Source organism: Phascolarctos cinereus, unplaced genomic scaffold (assembly GCF_003287225.1).
Source record: "Phascolarctos cinereus isolate Bilbo 61053 unplaced genomic scaffold, phaCin_HiC Scaffold_4;HRSCAF=312, whole genome shotgun sequence".
NCBI classification, from domain to species: Eukaryota; Metazoa; Chordata; class Mammalia; order Diprotodontia; family Phascolarctidae; genus Phascolarctos; species Phascolarctos cinereus.
Window position 1 is genome coordinate 486,663,841 of NW_027555847.1, and position 24,574 is coordinate 486,688,414.

Below are 24,574 nucleotides of genomic sequence, written 5' to 3' on the forward strand. Positions count from 1 at the left end.
TATTAAGCAGCTAATGTGTACCAGACACTTTGCTAGGTGCTTTACAAACATTATCTTATTTGATCTTCACTTTGAAACTGAGAAAATGGAAGCAGACAGAAGTGACTTGACCAGGGTCACATAAATGTCTAAAGTGAGATGCATATTCAGATCTTAACTCTAGGCCTAGTTCTCTAGCCACTATGCTACCTAATTGCCACAATTCCTGGCTTTTCCTTCTATTTGCTAAGAGACCAACACAGGTACTTGCCTTGGCTTTTCTGTCTCTACCTTGCACAATCTCCAACAGAGGTTGTTTTCATCCCCCCGTGTGGCTCCTATAGGCCTACCTACCTAATTTAGATGTTGGAAGTACAGCTGTTTTCAGCACTCCTGTGAATTACCCAGCTGAGCTGGCCACATATTCTGCTATGTCTACTCTGTATTCTTTTCCTAAGAGGCCAGGGAAGATATCTTGTTGGCTTCTTGGAGTTTATGATGACTTTTGGCTCCTGAGAATGACCTTTCTCTCAGTGCCCTCTGGCTTCTGACCATCATCTTGTGTAGCTCTGTTCTGAAATGAAGAGTCCACTGTTTCATCTGCTTGGTTCTCGATCACTGTTCCTTCTGGTGTCTCTTTTGATCTTTGCTGAAGGGGGTGTGGGGTGTTGGCCTCTAGATGATAACTTCTTAGGTACTAAAACTCTTGATTCTTATAGAGAAATTACCTTTGGACTTCCAAATAGTGGGGCAGTTCCTTTGATGGTGTGCAGAAGGCTCAAAAAGACCAAACAAAACCAAAACCCTTTCTTTTTATTTTCAAGGGAGAGGAAAAAAAAACAGCTTAGAATTTCATGTGAAAGAGCATTTGAAAAGCTTCCCTTCTGATAATTGTTTTTACATTAAGGGAAAAAAGATAAAAATAATATACTGCCAAATATTTTATGACTATTCAATAAATACTTGCTGGCTTGCCATAGGCAAAATAAAAAGTTTTTTAAATTAAAAAATAAGCTTTTGTGTCACTTGAAACCCTTCACAATCTATCAAGACTTTCCAGATATTTTATGCACTTTATGTTTCAACAATATTGGTGTAACTGATGTCATCCCATGCTTCTTGGTATTCTGGGCAGGTTGGTGGTGTTCTGGATAAAATACTACTCTTGAACTCAGGAAGCCCTGTTGAAATCTTGCCTCAAACACTTGGTGGCTGCCATATTCTGGGAAAGTCAACCTTAGCTTCCTAATTTGTAAAATGGGGATAACACCTACCACACAAGGCTATTGTACTTCCTCTACCCCCCCAACCTTATCAAAGTGTTATATAAATGCTAGCTACTCTAATTCTTCATATTGATTTCTTAGGATGCAGTAATATTCATTACAATTATGTGCCAATTTGGCTATTTCTGAAATGTCTTTTGTTTTCACATCAGTCATTTTTTAATAAACCCTCCTCGTTGCTTAGAACTGAACATTCCCTTGAAACAAGCAAAAAGTACAAACAAAAAGAGACTACTTATTGATATTATTTGAAAACTTATACAATTGGCAGACTGTATATTATTACAATTGCTCAGTTCAGCTGACTCTTCTGGTGCTGATTGTTTTACAGCACTGAGTTCTCCAAAGCTCCCTGTTTCTCTGAATTCCTTATGGTCACTATGTCTTGCTACATAATAAAATATCCTACTTTTGTATACAATTTCATTTATCCACTCCCCAACTGATGGGCAATCACTTTGTTTCTGGTTCTTTACTGCTACAAAAAGTGTTGATATATACATAGAGAATTAAGAGGCAATGCATGGTCACTCTGTATGTGTACTGGTATCTCTGAGACACAAAAAAAGGAAAGGCCTTCAGCATATTGGTGGATCATCTGTGGAAGATTTATGGGTAAGACCTTCATAGTATGAAGACATGTAGAAGGGATTGTATTAAAATTTATACAAAGCACAACCTCTAGCAGGGCCCATACTAAAAAACATCAATTTCAAAAGTACAGTGTACAAAAAAGGAACCTTTATTTAATGCATTTCTAATGAACATTTTCATTTTAAGAATGGACATCTAATATCTGAAAACCAGAGCTTAGTACTCTTTTAGAAATTAGTTATTTACACTGATGGCAGTGCTATTAGCTGACTGGCAAATAATGAAGGAAACGCAGTAGTTTTACCTAAGTAATCAAGTGAAACATCTATGTAGAAAAACAGAAGATAATAGTGCTCATTATTGTTCATATCTTATTTCTTCAGAGTAATCGAACAGTCTTTCCAGTCACGGTCAAGAAGTCATCATCAGCCAAAGCACGAAGAGCTTCTTCAAACATATCTTTAGTAATAGCCTTGGGGAAGTAGAAAATAAATATCTTCTAAGTCTAAAAACATACACACAATCTTACATATAATTGCTCAAGATAGGTCAATTTTCCAGTTAATTTATCACCCAACAGCATTTACCTTTAGAATCAAATTAACTTTAAGAAGCTGGTTTACATTTTCTAACATTTTAAATTACTTCTATTAAACATATTTTTTAAAAATAAAAAAGCCCTTTTATTTATAGGACATTTTTGCATTTTAGATTGTTTCCAAATTTACTCTTTCCAATTATATTTTACTACTGAATATGTCTAACTTTAGGAAAAAAAAGAAATAAAAATAGAAGTTCCAAACATATGCAAAATACTTACTATGTCAGATTGTCCTCGAATATCTTCAAAGAGTTGCTGGTATTTTAGAGCTGGTGTTTTGCCCTTTGATTGAATAAGTTTCTTCAAAGCCTCAGCTAATTCTTCTTTTCTTTTGCGAGATGTGGCACTCATTCCTAAAAAGAAAATTTCAGTTAAAGTAAATCTAGGATTATCTTTTAAATAGAGGAACATATTTTTTTCCCCAAGTCTTAAAGTGCACAGTATATACACAGAGATAGGGAGAAATTAAATGACTCACCTAAGGTCACACAGCTAATCAGCACCTAAATTGGGACTACATTGCTACTAATAAATAGACTTGAAAGGTAATGAATTTCTTTCTTGTTCCTCTAATTTATTTATAACATGACTTTTTATATTTAGGTGATGTATTCATTTAGAATTTTTCTTGCCATATGGTGTTGGGTGTTGGCTTAAATCTAGTTTTTGCCAGGCTACCATTTGGTTTTACCTGAAGATTTTGGTCAAATACCCAAGTCCACACCCCAGAAGCTTTCACCTACATTATGCTGCCTCCTCAGAGGCTGTAATATACTTAACAGTTAATGATTAAGGAGAACCACTGTAGTCTTACTTAATTTCCCTGGGCCTCTATTTCCTCATTTGTAAAATGAGACTGGACTTCTAGCTTATGTTCCTATGATCTCACTGGCTCAAAATAAGAACTTAAAAATTGTTACTCTTTTATTACATATTCCTTTATCTGTGTCAAATTCATTTGACTGTGTTGCCATCAGTTGACCCTGAATTAAAGGTCATTCTTTTATCACTAACCATAAATTTAACACTGACTTTTTCTGCTCCAAGCTTCTACCTGCCCCTCAACTTCTCTGAATTTTTCCAAGTTTCTTCCTGCCTGGATCCTATTCAGATGTTTCCTTACTTTAGAGTACTCAATAAAATAATAAAATTAATTTAGAAAAATGAAAAGATCTGTACTATCAAAGTAAATAATAAAAAGAGTAGGGACAATAGGGGAATAATACTTCCAGACCTCAAACTACATTATAAGTCAATACCCATCAAAATCATTTGATATTGGTAAAAAAAAAAAATAATAATAATACAAAAGTTGCTCAATGGAACAGACTAAACAAAGGTGAATTGAAACAGAACTAAAAAACCCAGTTTTTAATAAACCAGGAAACACAAATTACTTAAGAAAGAGTTGCCCATTTAATAAAAACTGGCAGTCAGACAGAAAAAAGGCTTCGACCAACATATTATACTACATCTCACAATACATTCTAAATAGATATGACCTTAATATTAAAGATCATGCTATAAAAAGATTAGAAGTGAAACAGATCATACATCTTTTATTGCTATGGGTAAGAGATATACTATTAACTGAACAAGGTATAGAGGCAATTACAGGAGAAAAAAGAGAGAACTGATTACATGACATGAAAAGCTTCTACACAAACAAAATTAATAGGGAAAATAATCTTTTTACCAAATTTCTCAGATGAATTTTAGGTGTATAAGATATATTAATAATTAATATACATATATACACCACACACAAAAACCAAAATCCATTTCTCAATAGAGGTTATCCTGCTTCTGGCAATAGTAGGAAAGTTTCTGCCATCCTATGCTCAGGTCATCCAAACCCCTCAAGAATACATTTATTGCGGGGTGTGGTGCACACCTATGATCCTTGAAACCGAGGAAGGCTAAAGCTGGTAGACTGCTTGGTTGGGAAGTTCTGCGATGCAACAGCACTAAAGTCAACTGGGTGTCTGTGCTAAGTCTGGCACCAATATGCTGAGTCCTTGGGAGTGGAGGGTTACCAGGCTAACTAAGGATAGTTGAACCAGCCCAAGTGGGAAAAATGGAGGAGGCTGAAGTTTCCATGCCAATCAGCACTGTACTTCTAACCTTAAGTGAGTTAAGGAGATCTAGTCTCAAAAAACCAAAACCCTACACACGGCTTTTCTAAGCATTCTCATTAAGACTGGCCCTTTCCTAGAATCTACCTCCTCACTCAATTTTCCCAGTTTTCCTATGATGTTTAAAATGGAGTCTAAGCAATTCCTGAATGTTTATGCATTTAATTGCATTTCAAAATATGAATGACTTGTGGATTCTATGTAGTTTCAATTACCTCTGCATTTGCACCACTGTAATGCTGACAGTGCAATGTACTGTTTAACAAATGTATTCTCCTTTAAAATAACAATTTTTAAAAACCACGAAGGATCAATTAACTTCCTATTTTAAAAATTGCCAATTTAAGATTTTTGTTATAAGTAAACTACAAACCTGTAGTGAGAATAGATATATCCACAATGCCAGTCCTTGGGTCAGTAGCTGATTGTTTCAGTGCCTCACGATGGAGGCGTTTTGCTTCTTCAACATCAATTGCTTCAACTTTATTAGAAAATCTCACTTTGGCATGAGCTTCTGACAAACGTATCAATGACTCCAGTTGTCGGGGATATGCAGAAACCATTCCTCTGCCACTTCCAATCTTCCTCATGTCCACATATGCCTAGTTTGGGGAGAATGTAAAGAAAAAAAGGCCTTGGTTACAGCTTTAAAACTAGACATCAACACAAATTCTTCCACATGAATTGTGCTTTTGCCTCATTGTGGGGTGAAAGTGGCCCTGGGCCTGGGGGGAGTGCTCTACCACATTGGAAGAGCTCAAGACATAGTTCTGGGGACAGAATGTACTAGTTTTCAGTAACTGGTCAGGTTAGGGACAGAGAGAGGCTTACTGCTACAGTCACCAGGGCAATGCAAAAAACAGAGGTGGGGAGTGGTCACCCCTGCACTTTAGGAAGTGAGAGGAGGATGACAGACTGGAGTGGGGAGAGACTTGAGGCATCCAGGCCTGAGGTGAAGAGGGTCTGTACTAAGATGGTGGCAGCTTCAGAGGACAGAAGGGGATATATGAGAGATTTACTCTGGTAAAATTGACAGAATTAGGCAACAGATTAAATATGGGGGGATGGAGTAAGAGAGAATGAAAAGTTAAGGATGACACCTAGGTTTCAAAGCTGGTGATGCCCTCAAAATTTAATAAGAAACACAGGAAGAAGAGCATGAAAGGGCAGATAATGAGCTCCATTTTGGATATGCTGAGTTAAAGACAGCCGTGAGATATCCAGTTTGAGAGATGTCCCATAGGTAGTTGGAGATGGGAGTCTGAAGGTTAGGAAAGGGGATGGATAAATAGAGAAGCATCAGTACAGGGTGATAATTGAGTTCAAAGGAGCTGATGAGCTCACCAAGAGAAAAATTATGACAGAGACTGGAGGACACGTATCATTATTGGACACGAGTTGAACAAAGATGCAAAGGACACTGAGGAATGGCCAGAGAGGACGAGAACCAGGATAGAGTAGTGTCACAGAAACCTAGAAAGAAAAGAATGTCAAAGGAGTGACTGAAAATGTCAAAGGCAGCAAAGTGGTCAAGAAGGTTGAGAATTTTTTAAAAGTCTCATAGATTTAGCAATTAAGGGAAGGGTAACTTTGGAGAGAGCAGTTTCAGTTAAGTGATGAGGAAGCCAGACTACAGATAATTAAGATGATGGTGAGAGGAAAGGAAAGTGATATAAAGGAGTTGGTTTCCTTGTGCTTTCAAAGGCACAAATCATTCCATGGGATAGTTGGTAATCTGATTAAAAGCATCATATTTTCAATCGTCTATAGATTCAACTTGGGGTCAAATAAAAACTCATTTTTTAACACCAAAATTATTCTAGTGATAGTACATGATAAGATCCTTTCATTTAAAACCAAGAGTTTCACCAGAATTTTACTTAAAGCTTTTCTAGTATAGTAGAGCATACAAGAACACATGTGCATGCCATTGGCATAGCTTTCAAGAACCCAGGATCATCTCCATGCCACAGTAAGGCACCAAGAGTATGAATTTAAAGAAGTGTGGGTGGACCCAAAGGGCAATGGAGAGATGTAGGGTAGGCATTAATTACCGGAGAAGGAAATGGCCAACCACTCCAGTATCTTTGCCAAGAAAACCTCATATACGGTCACAAAGGGTCAGACACAACTGAACAACAACAAAGGTAGACACAAAGAGGGCACAGTATATAACCAACAAGGACTTACATGCGATAAGCAGCAAAATAAGTATCATTCAGGACATGAAAGTTTGAAAAAGGGGGCTGGTTATATAGTAAAAACAAGAATAACAGTCAGAAAAGTCGAATGCTTCCCTGGTACTCATGCAGTGCTAAACAACAAAAACACCAGAGGACAGCTTCTATTATGTTAGGTGGATCCCCTAAGAAGAGTTTATGGGAGGATATGAAAAAGAGTTGTCAAAATGAGAAGGCATGGAAGGGCTGTGATCTACAGTGTCAGGAGAGTTCCCACATCTGTAAGATCAAGTATTGAAGAATCTACTTAAATGACCAAAATCCTTAAAGTGCACAAAGGCTCTCAGGCTATCTTAAAAAAAAAACCAAAACATGTGCAGGGGGCAGCTAGGTGGCACAGTGGATAGAGCTCTGGCCTTGAAGTCAGGAGGACATGAGTTCAAATCCAGTCTCAGACACATGACACTTACTAGCTGTGTGACCCTGGGCAAGTCACTTAACCCTGATTGCCTCACCAAAAAGCAAATTAAAAAAATGTGCTGAACTCTTCTAGTGGATACATTTTCAACCTTTCTTTAAGGTTGGTTAAACTTACATCACAGAACAAAGATCCTGAGGAAGACTGGTAAAAATTAGTATACAAATACAGAAATAGATAGATGCCAATGTGTACTTGGAAAACACTACTGGAAATTAATTTTGACAGTTGTCTGGTTATGCATCTAAGAGTTAAGTTACTATACAATCTATATAACTTAATTCCACAGAAGCAAATCTATATTCGCCATCCACCTGGATTGCTGCCTTCTAACAGGTCTTCTTGCCTCGACTCTCTTCTCATTATAAATCCATCTTTATATTAGACTTTGCATCTGCTGCTCCCCAGCCCCACTTTCCTGCCTCCATTTGCATATGGCTCTCCTTTTCCCCATTAGACGGCAGGCATTGGTTTTTTAATCATTTGTATCCCTAGAACTTATACAATGCCTGACACTTAATAAATGTTTATTGGATTGGTTTATCATTCCTTTTCTCATCCTTTACTGCCTGAATAAAGTTTGTACTTTTTTTTGACACTCAAAGCTTTTCACAATTAAACACTACCCTGCCTTTCAGATCTCCCACCTAAAATGTGCTCTATACTCTAACCAAACTGGGCTACTTAATACCTCCATACTTTCCCACCTTCGTAATTTTTCTCACCCTGTTTCCTATACTACTTAGACTTCCTACTCATCCTTTTAAAGCCCAACTCAAATGCGTCCAGAAAGCCTTGCTCTTGCTTGCACTTCTCCTGGGTGCTGATCTCATTATATATTAAAACTATTATCTCACATCTCTTTTACTAAACCACAACCTTCATCACAGAAGACACTGGGATTTATCTAACATCTGCATTTTATTACTAAAAGATATTTAATAGCTCTTTACTATTCTTAGAATAAAACCCAACTCACTCATTTTATAGATGAGGAATCTGAGGCCCAATGTGGTTAAAAATGACTTTCTCCAGGGTCACAGAGTAATAAGTGGCAGAGCTCAGAACTGAAACCAGATCTTCTGACTCTAAATTCAGTGTTCCCATCACTCCAATGCCAAAGCACTTTGTATCTTTTGCATCTTTTGTCACATTCTATTTGGTTTCAGACTTCACTAGGTACTTATCTTTTTTCCCCACTGGATTTTAGAGCTTTTTGAGAGTGGGAATTCACATTTAACATACGTTTTTGAATGAAAAACAAACAAAAACCAACAAACCTCTTTCTAGCCTCTAAAAAGTCAATATATTACCTCGATTAGAGCCTGGCTTGCTTCTTCGCTTAGTCTAGGAGTAATAGAGCTGTGAGCATATGCAATGTAGTCCTTCAGGACTGCCATATCCATGAACTCCTCTTCTACTTGTGCTTCACTCTGGTAGTACAGAGACACCAAATGGTGGGCAAGACGGCGGTCGTAGGCCTCGTCTTGAGGGTCCAACATGAGGAAAATCAGATCAAATCTAAAGAGGGTGAACAAAAATATCTATTGGCTTCTTTTGTTCATCAACCCCCACCACAGGAAAATTTTAAACGTTCTTGTTCTTCATTTGTTTTAGGCAGGCCTATTGAAACTGGCTATGGTGTCTGTCTGCCACCAAGGAGATAAGCACTTCTACTTGGGCTCTACTGGCCTTCGGCACTCCTTCTGGCCTACTAACTCCAAAGATTTCAGATTCAAGAAATGCTAATTAGGCAGTCATGCAACAGAGGTAGGAAAGTAAACTCTCCCCTGGAATGACATGTTACATATTATAAACAACAGAAAAAATTTAGGTGTAAACACATACACACACACACACACACACACACGTGTGTGTGTGTGTGTGTATAAATATTTTTGCTTAAATAATGTTTATTTTTCTCCCTCCTCCCCCGGGAGGGGAAAAAAAACACAAAACCCTTACAATAAATATGCATGCTTAAGTAAAACAAATCCCGAATGTCAAGCCAAGCAAATTCCCATCATGTCCAAAAAATGGATTTATTTGGCATCTGAGTCTAGGTGCATAGCATAAGCAAATACATTTATTTAGCAAAACAAAAACATACTTGTAATCTAAAATTCATCTATTAATTATGCAAATACTCTTGCCTGATATTTGAGAGAAAATGTAGGCCATATAGATGTTCATTCTAAAACAGAACATACTTATGTTATGGGAAGTCAATATTATTTTAATACTAATGGAGAATGTTTTAGTTAATGTAAGAAAAAAATATTCACTTCAGAAAAAAGGATTTAGCATAGTATTAGAAGCAGCATGTTACACAGTATAGTTTCTAGCTTATAAATGTCTTTGACAATACCTTGATAATAAAGTATGGGGAAGTTGAATATTTTCAATGGTAGTTTTCTTAGGATTCCACTGGGACTCTATAGGATTAGCTGCTGCTAAGATAGAAGTTCGAGCATTCAGCTGACAAATAATTCCAGCCTGAAAAAAGAAAATAATTGTGTGAGTGGGGTCTCTCTCACTTATGCTATCTTCAGGACCCAAGACAAATACAGACCTTTAGGTGACAGAACGATGCTCACTATAAAAAGGTGGCATACAGTAAATAAACAAGAGGACTCTGTAGAAAACGTTCAGAAATTAACCCAAATCAAATACATTTGGAAGTGTTGAAAGTTTCATCTATAAACATCTGTAACATTGCTACAAAATTCATAACTAATATCCAACTGGAGTCAAAGGGAGTTGTACCCAGAGACACTAGTTTCATGTACACAATGCTCTCCTACAGCAGACAATGGAACCATTACCTTGGCAATTGAGAGAGTCTGTTGTTCCATTACTTCATGAAGTACTGATCTTGTACTTTCATTCATCTTGTCAAACTCATCAATACAGCAAACACCATTGTCGCTCAAGACCAGGGCACCTGTCTGTAAGACCAGTTGTCTTGTTTCTGGGTCCTTCATTACATATGCAGTAAGGCCAACAGCACTAGAGCCTTTGCCAGATGTGTACTGTCCTCGGGGAACAAGGTTGTAGACATACTGTAGCAGCTGGGACTTACTGGTCCCAGGATCCCCACACAGAAGGATATTGATCTCAGCACGGAATTTGCCCCTTCCAGTGTGACTAAAATCCTTTCTTGTTCCTCCAAACAGCTGAAGCAAAATACCCTAGAGAGAATGTGAGTGAGCATTACTTACATTTAGATTTAAGTTAAGTATTAGGTTGAATTTCATTTTTCTAAAATTCATTAAAATTTTTTCAGTTTCAAGGTCTCCCATATTTCACTCATGAGAAGGCAAGAAAAATAAAACCTGTTACAAATGTGCATGGTGACACAAAAGAAATTTCTGCATTGGCCATGTCCTCTCCTCATCTCCCTAAAAAAGCAGGAAAAAGAAGAAAATCTGTTTTCATCTGCATGCTGACTCTACCAGTTCTCTCTGGAGGAAGGTAGCATGTTTCATCATGAGGCCTTTGGAAATGTGGCTGGTTACTGTATTGATCAGAATTCCTAAGTCTTTCATAGTTAAGTATCTTTATGATACTGCTTACTATGTAAATTGTTTTCCTAGTTCTGCTCACTTCACTTTGTATCAGTTCATACAAGTCTACCGGGATTTTTCTGAAACCATCCCCTTCACCATTTCTTACAGTACAGCAGTGTTCCAATTGCATTCATATATAACTTGTTCAGTCATTCCTCAATTGATGCATATTCCCTCAGTTTCCAGTTTTTGCCACCACAAAAAGAGCTACTATAAATATTTTTATACATATGGGTCTTTCCTCTCTTTCTTTGATCTTCGTGGTATAGACCTAGTAGCAGTATTATGAAACGTACGCAGTTTAATAGTTTTTTGGGTATAGTTCCAAATTACTCCCCAGAATGGCTGTTTCAGTTCACAATTCCACCAACACTGCATTAATGTATCTGTTCTCCCACGTCCCCTCAAATATTTGTCATTTTCCTTTTTGTCATCTTAGCCAACCTAATGGGTGTAAGCTAGTAAACTCAGTTGTTTTAATTTGCATTTTTTTTGATGTGGCTATTAATGGCTTAGATTTCTTCATCTGAAAACTGTCTACTCCTAGCCTTCGACCATTTCAATGGGAATTGGCTGTTACTCTCATAAGTTTATATTATTTCCCTATGTATGTTAGAAATGAGACCTTTATCTGAGAAACTTGCTGAAAAGGTTTCTGGCCCTAGTTTCCTGCTTTTCTTCTGAACTGGTTTTGTTTGCACAAAAACTTAAATTTTATAAATTATCCACTTTGCCTTCTGTCCTCAGGGAACAAGGTTGTAGACGTATTGTAGCAGCTGGGACTTACTGGTCCCAACAATTTTTGTCAAATGGTGATTTTTTTTTTTGCCTCAACAGTTGAGATCTTTGGGTTTATCAAACATTAGGTTACTGTGGCTCATTTGTTTCTGAAAATTGTGAACCTCATTTGTTCCACTGAACAACATCTATTTTTCACCCAGTACCAAACTGTTTAGACAATTAGAGCTTTGTAGTGAAATTTGAGATTGCTAGTCTCCCTTCCTTCCCATTTTTTTTGTTTCCATTGATATTCTTGACCTTTTGTTTCTCCAGACATTATTTTAGTTAATTTAGGTGATGATTATCTTTTACCTCACAATAAAAAACACTATTTGCAGGATACTTCTCACCAAAAATTTGTAGCTTGTACACTTGAGCAGCTAGATGTCATCTTTGACAAAGTCCTAGACATGAAGTCAGGAAGACCAGAATTCAAATCTAGCCTAGGACCTTACTAGCTGTGTGTGCCTAGACAGATCATCTTACCTGTCTAAGTTTCCTTATCTATAAAATGGGCTATTTATAATAACACTTACTTCTCCCAGGGTTATTGTAAAGATAATATTTGTGAAACACTCCACAAACCTCAAAGCACTATACAATGTGTATTACTGTCATTATAATTTAAAGTTCCTATATACCTTTTTGATATCTTCATGTTCATAAATGCTTGGAGCCAAGGCTGAAGAAAGTCTTTCATAAATATCTGGTTTTCTGGAAAGCTCCTTCAGCATTTCCACACGATTCTCTGAAAAAAGTTTCTGTTCAGCTTCTTCATCAACACCATGCAGACGCTTGGCATCAGTCTTACGATAGTGAATGACGTCAATATGGGTTTTATAGACAGATTTGACATTGCTCATCCTTGGATTGACTCGAACAGGAACAGCTCTATAGATCCCTGAGCAGAAGCAGGCACAGAACATTACCATGTTTCCCCTATATATACACCTCAACTTTCTATTGCTTCCTTTGATAAACATTTGAAGAGATAGAATGTACTTTGTCCTTGGCAGATCATTTAAGCTACAATTAAAAAGGAAGTTGATGTGTTTGAAGATCAAGATGTCAACACTTTATCCTCCTCCTTCACTTAAATGCTTGCAATACCATTCTCACCTTTAGTTCTCCTGAACTAAATGTAAGCTGACAGCCTTGTACATTTAGTCCAGGAGATGAGAATGATGTTGCAGGCACTTAAACGATGGCAAGATGCCACCTGAGTTGTCTGGTTCATTTCAAACTCCCTTGCCTAGACTAAAGGTCTAGTTAGGGCTGCCAAGATTCCCTGTTCCCCAATATATCGATGTCACTGTATTTTATTGGCTAGCACTAATAATGGGTTCCCCCCCACATTATCTTCCCACAAAAGCATCAGTAGAAAGAACACTAGCCTGGAAATCAAGAGTACTGGCCTTGTCACTAATCAGCTGTGTAATCTTGGACAAGAGACGCTTCACTGCCTTTTCTGGAATGTGGTATTCAGAACTAATCAAAATACTCCTGCCTTGGTGTGGACATCTGGATCATCTACCTCGGTTTGGACACTGCATCCACCAATGTAGACCAAGCTTTAGCTTTCACTGGATAACGAGCTTTGAGTCTGAGCCATTCCCCCCACCCCTTCCCCTATGAATATCCACACATCTCTGATCTGGTATCTGTTCAACTGATTTTTTTTTTAAACCAAGTGTATAGATTTATATTTGTTCCTATTAAATGTTATCTTATTAGATAAGACCCATCATTCTAGCTTGTTAAATATAGTCTTTATGGACCCTCATTCTGCCTTCCCATTTAAGACTAAACCATCTTGATATTTTACTGGTTGGGTTAGTGCAAAAGTACATCCATCTCACCTGTAACGTTCACCCTGTCACCGGGCTGAACCTTATCAACGAGGTCATTGTGAGCAAAGAGAACTACAGTATGAGGAGTCTGTCCTGCTGGCATGTCTTCGGGAGACTCCTGCAGTTTGATCTGATAAGAGAACACTGAAAATTAATGTTAATTCTAAGCAAAATTTAAATAACTATTTCTTACTTTTAACAGAATAGATACGCAGGAGAAAGCCAAACTCCCTAAATAGTGAAAAACAATTCTATAGAATAATTCTATAAAGTGTTATTTGAATTTAATTCTAAGTGGATATTCTGTAACCCAAACCCATAATTTTAAAAAATCAACACAAAAAGGAAAATCAAATTTCATTAAGATTTACTTTTCACTGTTGTGTAAGGATTGCAAAATATAAAAGTGAATCAAAATGCCAAAAACTGAAAAGGAATTTGGCTATGATAGCAATGACTATGATTAGAAATATACTATTCAAGCATTTAAAAATACTACAATTTTGGGAAACCACATGGGAAAACATTTACAATTTTCTGTTAACATTCACAACTCTTCAGAATTTTAACTCCACCCAGAACAAAACAAAGTACTTCAAAAAAAAAAATAATTCTAGATCAAGACGATTAATTGCATTGGGGGAAGGGGTATAGGGTGTGTGTGTGTGAAGAAGAGTAAGCCAAGCTAAACTTGACTTTTTCTGGTTCGGAGGATGAGCAGTAAAAACAGATGCCTAAGGGCAGTGTCTGAGACTCATGCTTTGCCTGTGAGACCCCACATTACTATATAGCAAGAAAAGGCTACAACATACCATCTGTTTGTCAGAAAACATGGAGCGATTGTGGATCAGTGCCATACTATGTTTTGTGTTACAGTGTTTGCATACAGATGGTTCGGCAATCCGGCCACGATCAATTTCGACTCTTGTGGTAAAGGCGCAAACCTGACACTGGAAAAATGCTTCCTGCATCTCTGGAATTAACTGGGATGATCTGATTACCATGCCACTGATCGTAATTAGTTGATCAATATCTATAATGAGGGAAAAAAAGTGCATCACAGTTTAATGACTATGGTCCTTTCCTCCACCTCCTCTCTGCGTGCTTTTGCACAGGCTACCCTTGGTCCAGAAAACTCTCTCTTCACACCTCCATCTCTTACCATTTCGAGTATCTTTTAAAGCTCAGTTTAAGTGGCACCATCTACACAATTCCCCTCAACTGTTAGTGCTGTCCTCTCCAAAATTATCTAGTCGCTTATCTCCTATGTACTTCTTCATATTTATATTTCATTTTTGTATTATCAGAACCTAAATCAAAATAGGTGCTGAATAAATGTTGACTGATTGATGCATATAAAATTGATAAGCTTTTTATCTATCAAGAACTAAAATAAAGGGGAGGCAGCAGAAGATTAGGAAATACTCTTCTTGGATTATACTTCTAAGATTCATTTAAACAAATTATAATATTCCAATAACCAAAGACTTCGTCCTGCATAATTTAGATTTGAGAAGGCCTTTTCAACTTCACCAGGACCTACCCATCCCTACTTCCTACAATGATACCTGTGCAGAGGTTTCCTATGTCTAGGTTAGATTTTATTTTCTGAGGCACATTCTAACACATGAATATTCTACTTGGAACAGCCTAAGCTTTACTGTTTTGCCTGAATCTGACTCTACTCTGCGTGTTCAGATGTATAGATGTCTATACTATACCTTATGTTATCTTTGTCTTTTCATTTGTTGCTTCCACCCCTTACTCCAAGTAACCTGGACTATTCCTTCCTTAATTCATTCTGCTTAGTGAATCAATCATCCCATTTCTCCTTTTCTTCTTTTTCTAACATGCCTTCATTCTGCCACATACACCAACACTTTGATCATTCATATTATCCTCAAATTCATTCCACTCTCACCCACCTAATTGCTTTGTTGTTTGTCCCTGACTCTATCTTTGGTCAAACTCTCTGGTATTCTGAGCTTTTCTTCTTGAAATAACTGGAAACTTGGACTGCCTCTGCAGACAATGTTAACACCTAGCTGTCCTTTTCCATGAAAATTTCTTTTCCTACTCTTCCCAAATAAACGCAAAAAGGAGGAAGGAGTCATTCAATCCAGTCATCTACTTCATCAATTTATATTCTCATTTCTTTCTTTTCTCTTTTTTGGAGGCAATCAGGGTTAAGTGGCTTACCCAGGGTCACACAACTAGTAAGTATCTGAAGCTGGATTTGAACTCACATCCTCCTGATTCTACAGCCAGTGCTCTATCCACTGTGCCACCTAGCTGCCCCTCCTCTATTTACATTCTACCAGCCTTCATCATTATTCTATTACCTTCTAGCTCAAACAGGAGGAAGCCCTTAGTCTGGCATTCAAAGCCTTCAATGGTCTGGTCCCAATCTATCTTTGTAGTCTTCTCTTCAAATACTCAATTTCCCGAATAGTATTCTCTAGCCTAAACTCCTTCCTTTACCCCTATCTGTAATGCTTGCTTTATTTCTCTGCCTATTCAAATTCTGGCTACCATTCAAGGTCCAGCTAATATCCTATACATTACATGAAATTGTTCCAAGCCTTCAGAGAACTCTTCTTCCTGTGAGTGGCTATAAACAAATGTACAGCTTATTTATTAGTAATACACTGTCTGGGGACATCTTTTACCATTTATTATTTTTCAGTGTAGAGTTTTGGATTTTGCACTAGGAGACCTGGGTCTGAATCCCACATCAGTCACCTGCGACATGTGTGACTTCCGGCAAATCCAAAACCTCTCTGGACCCTTGTTTCCTATTGGGAAAATGAAGGAGTTGGACGATATGACCTCTGAAGGCCCCTTCCAGCTTCAGCTTCTTGTACTGTTATTAACTTTCATATTTTTAGCTTTCCCCCCAACTAATTTACAAACTCCTTAAGGACAGGAAGTGTACATTTTACATGTTTGTTACATTCCACAGTATACAAATATTTTGCACCATGATTGGTGCATAGTTGGCTCAACAATTACTTCTTGATTGGTTTTCATTTGGGTGTGTTTTCTCCAAGACAGACATAAACAACTGTCAGCTTCCTGGAGAGTAAATTTAATGGTCACAGATAATTTCCTCTCAACTTGAAGTTCAACCTTTATGGTAATAGTGGATGAGTTTGTATGAATTCACTATGGGACAGAAAAAAAGAAATTTAATACTGTCCCATCTTACTCAAATCCATATAAGAAAATCATTGAAAAACTCAAATAGAAGAATTTCTGAATCATCTTAGGATGAGTTAGAACCAAAATACTTTGAAAATCACCACAAAACTCAATTAACAAATGGTAATATTATTTGATGATTTTTACTAAAATGTCTTTCATTTTCTGTTAGGAGTACACTTTCCAATTATAAAAGTGTTACCTTCTGGGTTTAGGTTTCTCATGTTCCTAGTCTTCAGTGCATTGAATGGTCGGACTTGTATTTGATGTTCTAATATTGAATCAGGATAACGATCAAAGAAGATCTCATTGACAGCCATGTCAAATGTTGGGATAACTTCCTATACCAAATGAACAAAAAATGTATTTTAAAAACTTGAAAATGTATTTGCATCTATTTTCAAGTAGTGTGCAGAACTGAAAATCTCATATTAATAGGACATGTCAGGATTAATTAGTATACAATGGATCCTGTGATTTCTTCATAGGTACAAAATAAAACCCGTCCACACCTTCAATGGGACTCTTGCCTATGCTTTCCTACAAATTCTTCATGGTAAACCTACCCAATGAATTGTAAATGTCCTTTGTGTCATGTTAATATTCTGTAAGGGCCAGTGTATATTTGGATGGTGCACTGATTATCATTTGCTTGTTATACAACAGCCCAACCCCCTCTTCTAATCACACGTTTCCTGATGATTAATTTACTCTTGCTCACCATATCTCTTTTCATTGCTCATTATGTCATCTGCAATTTTGATTCTTTGGATATTATAGTTTTCCATTATTCTTACCATGGATACTCAATGGAAGAATTATTAGTGTTAAAAAGCATGCTTTTGTGTAAGGGAATAGATGGGACCACTAAAAAGAGTATACAATTTTTCAAATGCAACAGAGGTTCCCTCTCTTCAGTTTTAAATGCAGCTCACTGACTCTCCAGGGCTTAGCATAAGACATGTTTAGGGGGGCAGTGAGTATAAAAGTTTAGTTAGAAAAAAGACAATGTGGTGGGAAGTGAATAGCAAGTAGGTATATACTATTTTTCTAAGAAGTTTACTGAAGGGGATATAGTACCCAAGGAATCCATACTTGTTTAGAAAAAGTAGAGGAGTAAAAGGGGCCTGACATAGCAGGCACACTAACAGTGGCAAGATGTGACTAGGGAGTAAACAAAAAACTATACAGAGAAAATAAAGTAACTCAAAAAACACAGCAAACTGGGGCCATTTACAGTAAAGGTTAATAGTTTTATATCTTTTAACAGACCCTGAGGGAATCACTCTTCTGAGCAATAATTTATATTACAGTGACATACATACTCAAACCACCAAAAAAGCGAAATATACATAATATGATTTAAGAACATAATAAAGTATGTAATACATTTTTGAAAAATTTCCATCTTAAATGATTACAAAGACATTAAAAGTTCTGACACCTAAAAACAAAAAAACTTAAGAAGAAATTTATTTGAGCAACACAGCCAATTAGCTTCCTGGAGATTCTATTAGATGTAGCTCTAACATGGATAAGAGCAAAAACAAATTCATTTTAAAATAATTTCTTTCTTACCTGTGGGTAGGAGATAAGTTGTCTGTACAAATTTTTATCAAATGATTTTAGATGTTCGCAATTTACATTTAAAAATGGTTCCCCAATAACATTGATCTACAAGATTAAAAATGAAAGGTAAACAATTACCCACTTAAGCTTAAGCATAATACATAAAATTTTGCTTGTAGTGAAAAAAGCCCCAGAAAAACCTTTGATTACCTCTGCAAGTCGCTGCATGTATAAAGGCTCAGTGAGATCTATGCCTACATTCTCTTCTTCTTTGGCCAAGGGGTCAATAAAACGTTGAAGGAATCGCTAAATAATGGGGAAAAATAAGAGAAAAATTAGTCCAATTATAATTTAGGCAATGAGCATGCTTCAGTTATCTTTTAGTCAGTGGCAATACTTCGCTCATTATAGCAAAAAAAAAAAAAAAAGCGCCACCTAAAATTTTTTTGGACTTGAAATTTCACTAGTATAAAGTACTATCCATGAGAAATTCTCTTTGCCAATATAGATGACACCTGTTCTCAGACTTAAAAGAGTTGCCTGGGACACCAGGAGATTAAGTGACTTGCTCATGCACTGTCATTTGTATTAGTTGTTGGAGTTGACCCCAGGTCTTCCCAACTCTATCTCCACCACACCACACTGTCTTCAATTAAAGTCCTAATCATCTATGTTCTTTCCTTATAAATTATGCATTCAAGTATAGATTAAAAGGTTTGAGTAAGCAAATATTAGCCACAATTCACAATCCATTTTTTAATCTCCTGAAAACCAGAAGCACATCTCAATGTTAAACCCACTGTGATATTTTCCTTAGATTTGAATGCCATTCAGAAATTTACAGAATTGTGGAATTTAGAACTCAAAGGGACCTTAGTTCAATTGCCACACATTGCCTGTTACTTTCTTATAACATTTCTAGAGACCAAAAAGTGTCAAGATATTAAAAAAAAAAGTAGTTATTTAACTCAAACAGCTTACCTGAAAATTTTCTTTGCATGCAGTTACATTTACATCTGTCCCCCAAATCACAAGTTTTTGGCCAAGAGACTGCTCACTTGCGACTGTATCTTCTGCAGCTGGCTATTGGGAAGAAAACAAATCCCTTAAGTCTCTTCAGCAATAACTTAACACATAACATCCTTTATTTTTTCTTTTTAAAATATTTTATTTTGTTAGATATTTCCCAATTACAAGTTAAATTTTTAACATTTATTTAAGATCTTGAGTTCCAAATTCTTTCCCTCCTCCTTGCCCTTCCTCTATTTAGAAGGAAAGCAAAGATATTGATTATACAAATGAAGTCATGTTAAACATATTTCCATATTAGCCATGCTGCAAAAGAAAACACACTCAAGAAACACACACACAAACCCAAGAACAGTAAAGAAAGTGAAAAAAATAACACTTCAATCTGCATTGAGAGTTCATCAGATCTCTCTTTGGAGGTGGAGACAATTTTTCATCATGTGTCCTTTGGAATTGTCTTGATCAGAGTAGTGAACTCTTTCAAAGTTTGTTGTTACAATATTGCTGTTACTGCATATGTGGCATCTTCTCTAAATTAACCAATGAGCAAAATAGGATTTATACACCTACCCCATCAGAGTGCAGATCTACTTGACGACCCTTACGAGCAGATCCAAGATCAGGTCTCTGCCTCACTGGTGTTCCCCGAACACCGCTCCTTGGAGTTCCCTCTACTCGTGAACTGGGAGTACCATATGTCAAAGGTGAACTGAGATCAAATTCAATAGGAATAGCTACAGAAATCAAAACAAGTTTTACAATGAGACCTATAGATGGCAGCACATCTAACTAGAAATTAAAGTACCATATGTTGTTGGACAGTGAAAAGCCCTTATAGAGAAGATTAGGAATTTGTTTTGACTCAGGCCAGTCCAGGTATTGCAGGCAATAAATATTTCCATAAAATGACTGATCATCTTTTAACTAGACATCCTTAATTTGTCATAATTCAGCTGTATATTCACACCTAATGAGAGATTTTAGATTTCAGAAGCAAATAGATCTCAAAACTGAAGAAGAAAGTACTAAAAATGAAGCTCTAGTTCTTTACTATAAGATCAAATCATGTTCTTATCTAAGACACATACTAATGGCACTGTCTTCTTTGGCTAAAGTTTCATGATAGAATATTCTTTGTCAGACAGAATGGTGTCATTTATCACCTAAGCTTTTGTCTTTATCAATAAACAAAATACATAAAAATTTATTTAAAAGATTCTTCTCAAAATTCAGAATAAAAAATGAAATTAAAAGGTAAAATTAGGCAATGTCAAGAGAGACAATAAATATAGAATCAAGCAAAAGTTAAGAGCCAAGGTTCTGTCAAAAACAAAGTTGACTTGAAGAAAAACTAGACATTTGGAATGGAATTTATACATATACTGGTTATCAGAAAAGAAATACAGACTTTACTTTGCCACCCATACTGTAGCATAAAAGAACCCTAAAGCTCCCAACCATGTAAGTGTGGCTATAGTATCAACCATTATCTGTTTGTTCCAAAGACCACATCAACAAGAAAGCCCAACTATCTAGCCACCCCTCCAATTGATCATCGTTTTCAACTATGGCTTTCTTTTCCACCATCTCAGAAGGAGCTAATATGTCCAATTTTCTGCATTAAGCTCCTCTACTGTTGGTGGAAAAGACATGAAGTCAGAAAAGTGATACCACCAAGTACCTAGTAGATACTTAAATGTTTTTGATTACCATAACTACTTCAAATATTGATAAACTAGTAACTAATGGCTAAGTCATTTCCAGAATGACACTCCTGCAGCCTAGGCTAAAATACAATTCCTTGAGGAACCTACCTGAAGAACGAAATGGTGGTGGGCTGGAAAACAAGGCATCCTGGGTAGCAGGGCTTTGCATATCAGCCCCAGGTGAAGTGGGCATCGGCTGTAGCTCTCCTGTGGATGTGGAATCTTCTGGCCGGCGCCTCTGAGATGGAGAAGACTTGGCATTCTCGCTTCGAGCTTTGACACAAAAATAGAAATGTAAAATGACTCCATTTTTATCTCTGTTCTCATAGGATCTGCTTATCTCATGGAACAGATAGTGGGGCAACTATCAAGTGATGACAAAGTATATGTAAAAGATGTGTAGAATTGGGTAAGATCTGCTTTTAAAATGCATGTTTATGGGGCAGCTAGGTAGCAAAGTGGATAGAGCTCCAGCATTGGAGTCAGGAGGACCTGAGTTCAAATCCAGCCTCAGACACTTGACACTAGCTGTGTGACCTTGGGTAAGTCACTTAACCCTGACTGCTTCACCAAAAAAGCAAAAAAAAAAAATGCACGTTTATGTCAAGGTTGTAGGATTTTTATCACTGAGGGAGCTCTTCATTAATGAAAATCACAACCCTGTTCCCCACAGAAAGCAACCAGTCTCCTGTCTCTCTGCTTTGGCTGCTTCCCATGCCAAAGATGTTCTCCCCCTAATCTCTGATAGACTAAAAACAAGGGGAAACAGTGGGGGAGGGGCAGGCAGGACACAAGGATGGGTCTTCTGCAGGAAATGCCCCTTAAACTAAGTTTTAAAGGAAAGCAAGAATTCTAAGATTCTCCTCCATTTACTCTTGGTTTATCTCATATGTACCATTTTAGGTATGTGTTATATTTCCTGCTAGAATGCAGGTGGTAGGATTAGTTCACACTTGACCAAAAATGCATTAGTGGTCCCAATTTTTCCACATCCCCTCCAACATTCCTTTTTCCCTTTTCTGTCATATGAGCTGATCTGATGATAGGTATGAGGTGGTACCACAGAGTTGTTTTAATTTGCATTTCTCTAATAATAGTGACTTAGAGTATTTTTCCATATGACTACAGATGGATAGCTTTGATTTCTTCTTAAAACTGGCAGTTCTAGAACTGGAAATTTAGGAGATGCCTATCAACTGGGGAATGGCTGAACAAATTGTGCCATGATTCTGATGTCATGTTTGTTGTTCAGTCATTTTTAGTTATGTTTAACTCTTCATGACCCCATTTGGGGTTTTCTTGGCAAAGATACTGGAATAGTTTGCCATTTCCTTCTCCAGCTCATTTTTCGGATGAGGAAACTGAGGCTAACAGGGTTAAGGTGACTTGCCCAGTGTCATACAGCAAGGAAGTATCTGAGGCCAGATATGAACTCAGAAAGATGAGTCTTCCTGACTCCAGGTCTGGTAATCTATTCACTTGGCCACCTAGGTGCCCAAAAGAACAGACCTGTATTTCTGCCCCATTTCATACAGGGGACCTTTCCTGTGTTAGGTGAAGGTGATAACCATTACATTAAGGAAACTAATTCTGTGATGGAGTACCACTGTGCTATAAGAAATGACAGTTTACATGAACTGATGAAAAATGAAATGAGCAGAACCAGGATAACTATATATGCAGTAACAGCAACACTGTAAGATGATCAACTCTGAATGACTTAACTACTCTTAGCAATAGTGATCCAAGACAATTCCAGAGGACTTAAGGTGAAAAATGCTATCTACCTCCAGAGAAATAGTTGATGGCATCTGAATGTAGAGCAAAGCATACTTTTTAAAATATCTTTTATTTTTATGGGTTTCTTTGGTCTGCATTTTCTTTTGCAACGTGGCTAATATACGTGGCTAATAATACGTTTTGCATGACTGCACGTGTATAATTTATATCAAACTGCTTGCCTTGTCAAGGAGCAGAAGGGGAGGGAGGGAATTTGGAACTCAAAATTAAAAAAAAAAATCAGTGTTAAAAATTGTTTTTATGTGATTGGAAAAACACATGCAGATCTTTTTTGTTTATATGTAATGGAGAAAAAAAATTCAACAAAAACAAAATGTCAAAAAAAAAGTTAACTTACATTTAACTAAGACCAGAGGTCAGTCTGGAAAGTTTTAAGTCTACCTAGGCTCCTGCAAAAAAAGCAAATCTAAGAAATATGTTGAGTCTTATCTTCCAACTAGCATAAACACACATTTTTTTCTCTCCGGAGCCTAACCCCAGTGCTCTGGCACAACAGCAGGCATATAATTTTTAAAAAATGAACGGAATTCAAAACTAATTGAGTCAGGAAAGTCTGGGACTTGCAAATTAAAAAAAAAAAAAGCAAAACCGCAGGCCGCGGCTCAGGAGTCTGCTCTTCCCCACTCTACACGGCAGGGAAGAGGGTGGGCGCAAGAGGCCGGAACCCGGCGGTGGGGGAAGGGAGACACCGGTCCAAACTCACGCGTGGAAGGGTTGCTGGCCCGGCCGCGCCGGCTGCTTCGGCGGCTTGGGGTCGAGGCGGGAGACGAGGACATGACGAAGAGTGGCCGCGGTCTGAGGCGGATTCACCTGCCGCGGGGAAGGAGGCCACAGGTCAGGACTCAGAGGCCGACTAGGAGCCCACCCGCCCCTGCTCCGAGGCGGGAAGCCGCCCTCGCCGCCCGGTCTCCGCCTCTAGCTCCCTTTCGCTCCAAGTTAGTTTCCATCCTCCACCTTCCTGGCTTTGCGGGACTTAAATCAGAACCCGCCGCCCGCTACCCCTCCCCACGAAGGTGCCTTACCTGACTGGTGAGGACCCCAAGACCAAGAGAAGCCGCCGCACCCGGACAATACTTCGCGGGAAACTTAGGACCCGCCCCTAAGGGTTCCCGCCAATCCTTGCAGTCACCCTTCTTAAAAAAAAAAAAAAAAGGTCCCTGCGGGAGGTACCACTGAGTATAAGAATAAGGGAAATGAATTTACCTCCTTATGCAACCAGTAGGGGATCGGAACTAAGCATTAGCCAATTCCCCCCTCCATAATGTGCATGTGGTTTCATCTCAATTTGACCCCTGTTTCGCGGGAATACTAGCGGCTCAGAGCAAACCATTCTCCTATGAGGGGTTGAGTTTTTATTTTGTGTACATACAAATCCGTTTACTTGAATACCTGATTTTTCAGAGGAAAAATTTCTAGCAATAATATTTTTGGTCTCTAACTTATGTCTAAGAAAAGGAACAGATCCAGATCCAAATCCATAATCCTCCATAAGTACCCCTTTGAAATTCCAATAGTTGAGTCCGACGTTGCTCTTTTGGATTCAGTTTCATCCTTCCCGGGACCGTACCACTGAGTAATCGCCTATTGTGTTGCTTAATATATTCCTGTTCAACAAAACATGTTCCTTTCACTTTTCTAACCTCGCTGCAGTCACTATCTTAGTTCAGAGTGTAACTCAAATTATCTTTAATCGTCTTGTTCTTGTTACCCTTCCCACTTTGGCCCTTATTCCCTTCCCTCCCCCCTCTCGAGAGAAAGGTTTCGTCCTGCGTCTCTGCCGGTCTTCCCCTCCCCTGGCCGGCCGGTGCCCTTCTTCC

At 37.7% G+C, this 24,574-nt stretch overlaps 1 protein-coding gene across 1 annotated transcript; it reads right to left on the reverse strand.

Annotated features, from left to right (window-relative positions):
* Positions 1–1,984: 1,984 nt before the first annotated feature.
* Positions 1,985–23,873, reverse strand: MCM4 (minichromosome maintenance complex component 4). Its single transcript, XM_020992585.2, has 17 exons — positions 23,780–23,873; positions 23,461–23,567; positions 21,066–21,230; positions 19,822–19,985; positions 19,204–19,305; positions 18,433–18,528; positions 18,232–18,327; positions 16,856–16,994; positions 14,265–14,485; positions 13,462–13,582; positions 12,244–12,503; positions 10,079–10,444; positions 9,622–9,749; positions 8,567–8,774; positions 4,969–5,197; positions 2,680–2,813; positions 1,985–2,331 (listed from the first exon to the last, which is right to left on the reverse strand). The coding sequence occupies exons 2-17, from the start codon at positions 23,531–23,533 to the stop codon at positions 2,239–2,241; spliced, it is 2,595 nt and encodes an 864-aa protein (XP_020848244.1). The 5' UTR covers positions 23,534–23,567; positions 23,780–23,873; the 3' UTR covers positions 1,985–2,238.
* Between the last annotated feature and the right edge of the window lie 701 nt (positions 23,874–24,574).

Coding starts and splice junctions, on each gene's coding strand:
- MCM4 (XM_020992585.2), bottom strand. CDS start 23,533: ATGTCCTCGTCTCCCGCCTCGACCCCAAGCCGCCGAAGCAGCCGGCGC. Junction 18,529..19,203: donor CATGCAAAGAAAATTTTCAG/GTAAGCTGTTTG, acceptor CCCATTATTTAG/CGATTCCTTCAACGTTTTAT. Junction 13,583..14,264: donor TGTTTTCTGACAAACAGATG/GTATGTTGTAGC, acceptor TTCTCTTATCAG/ATCAAACTGCAGGAGTCTCC.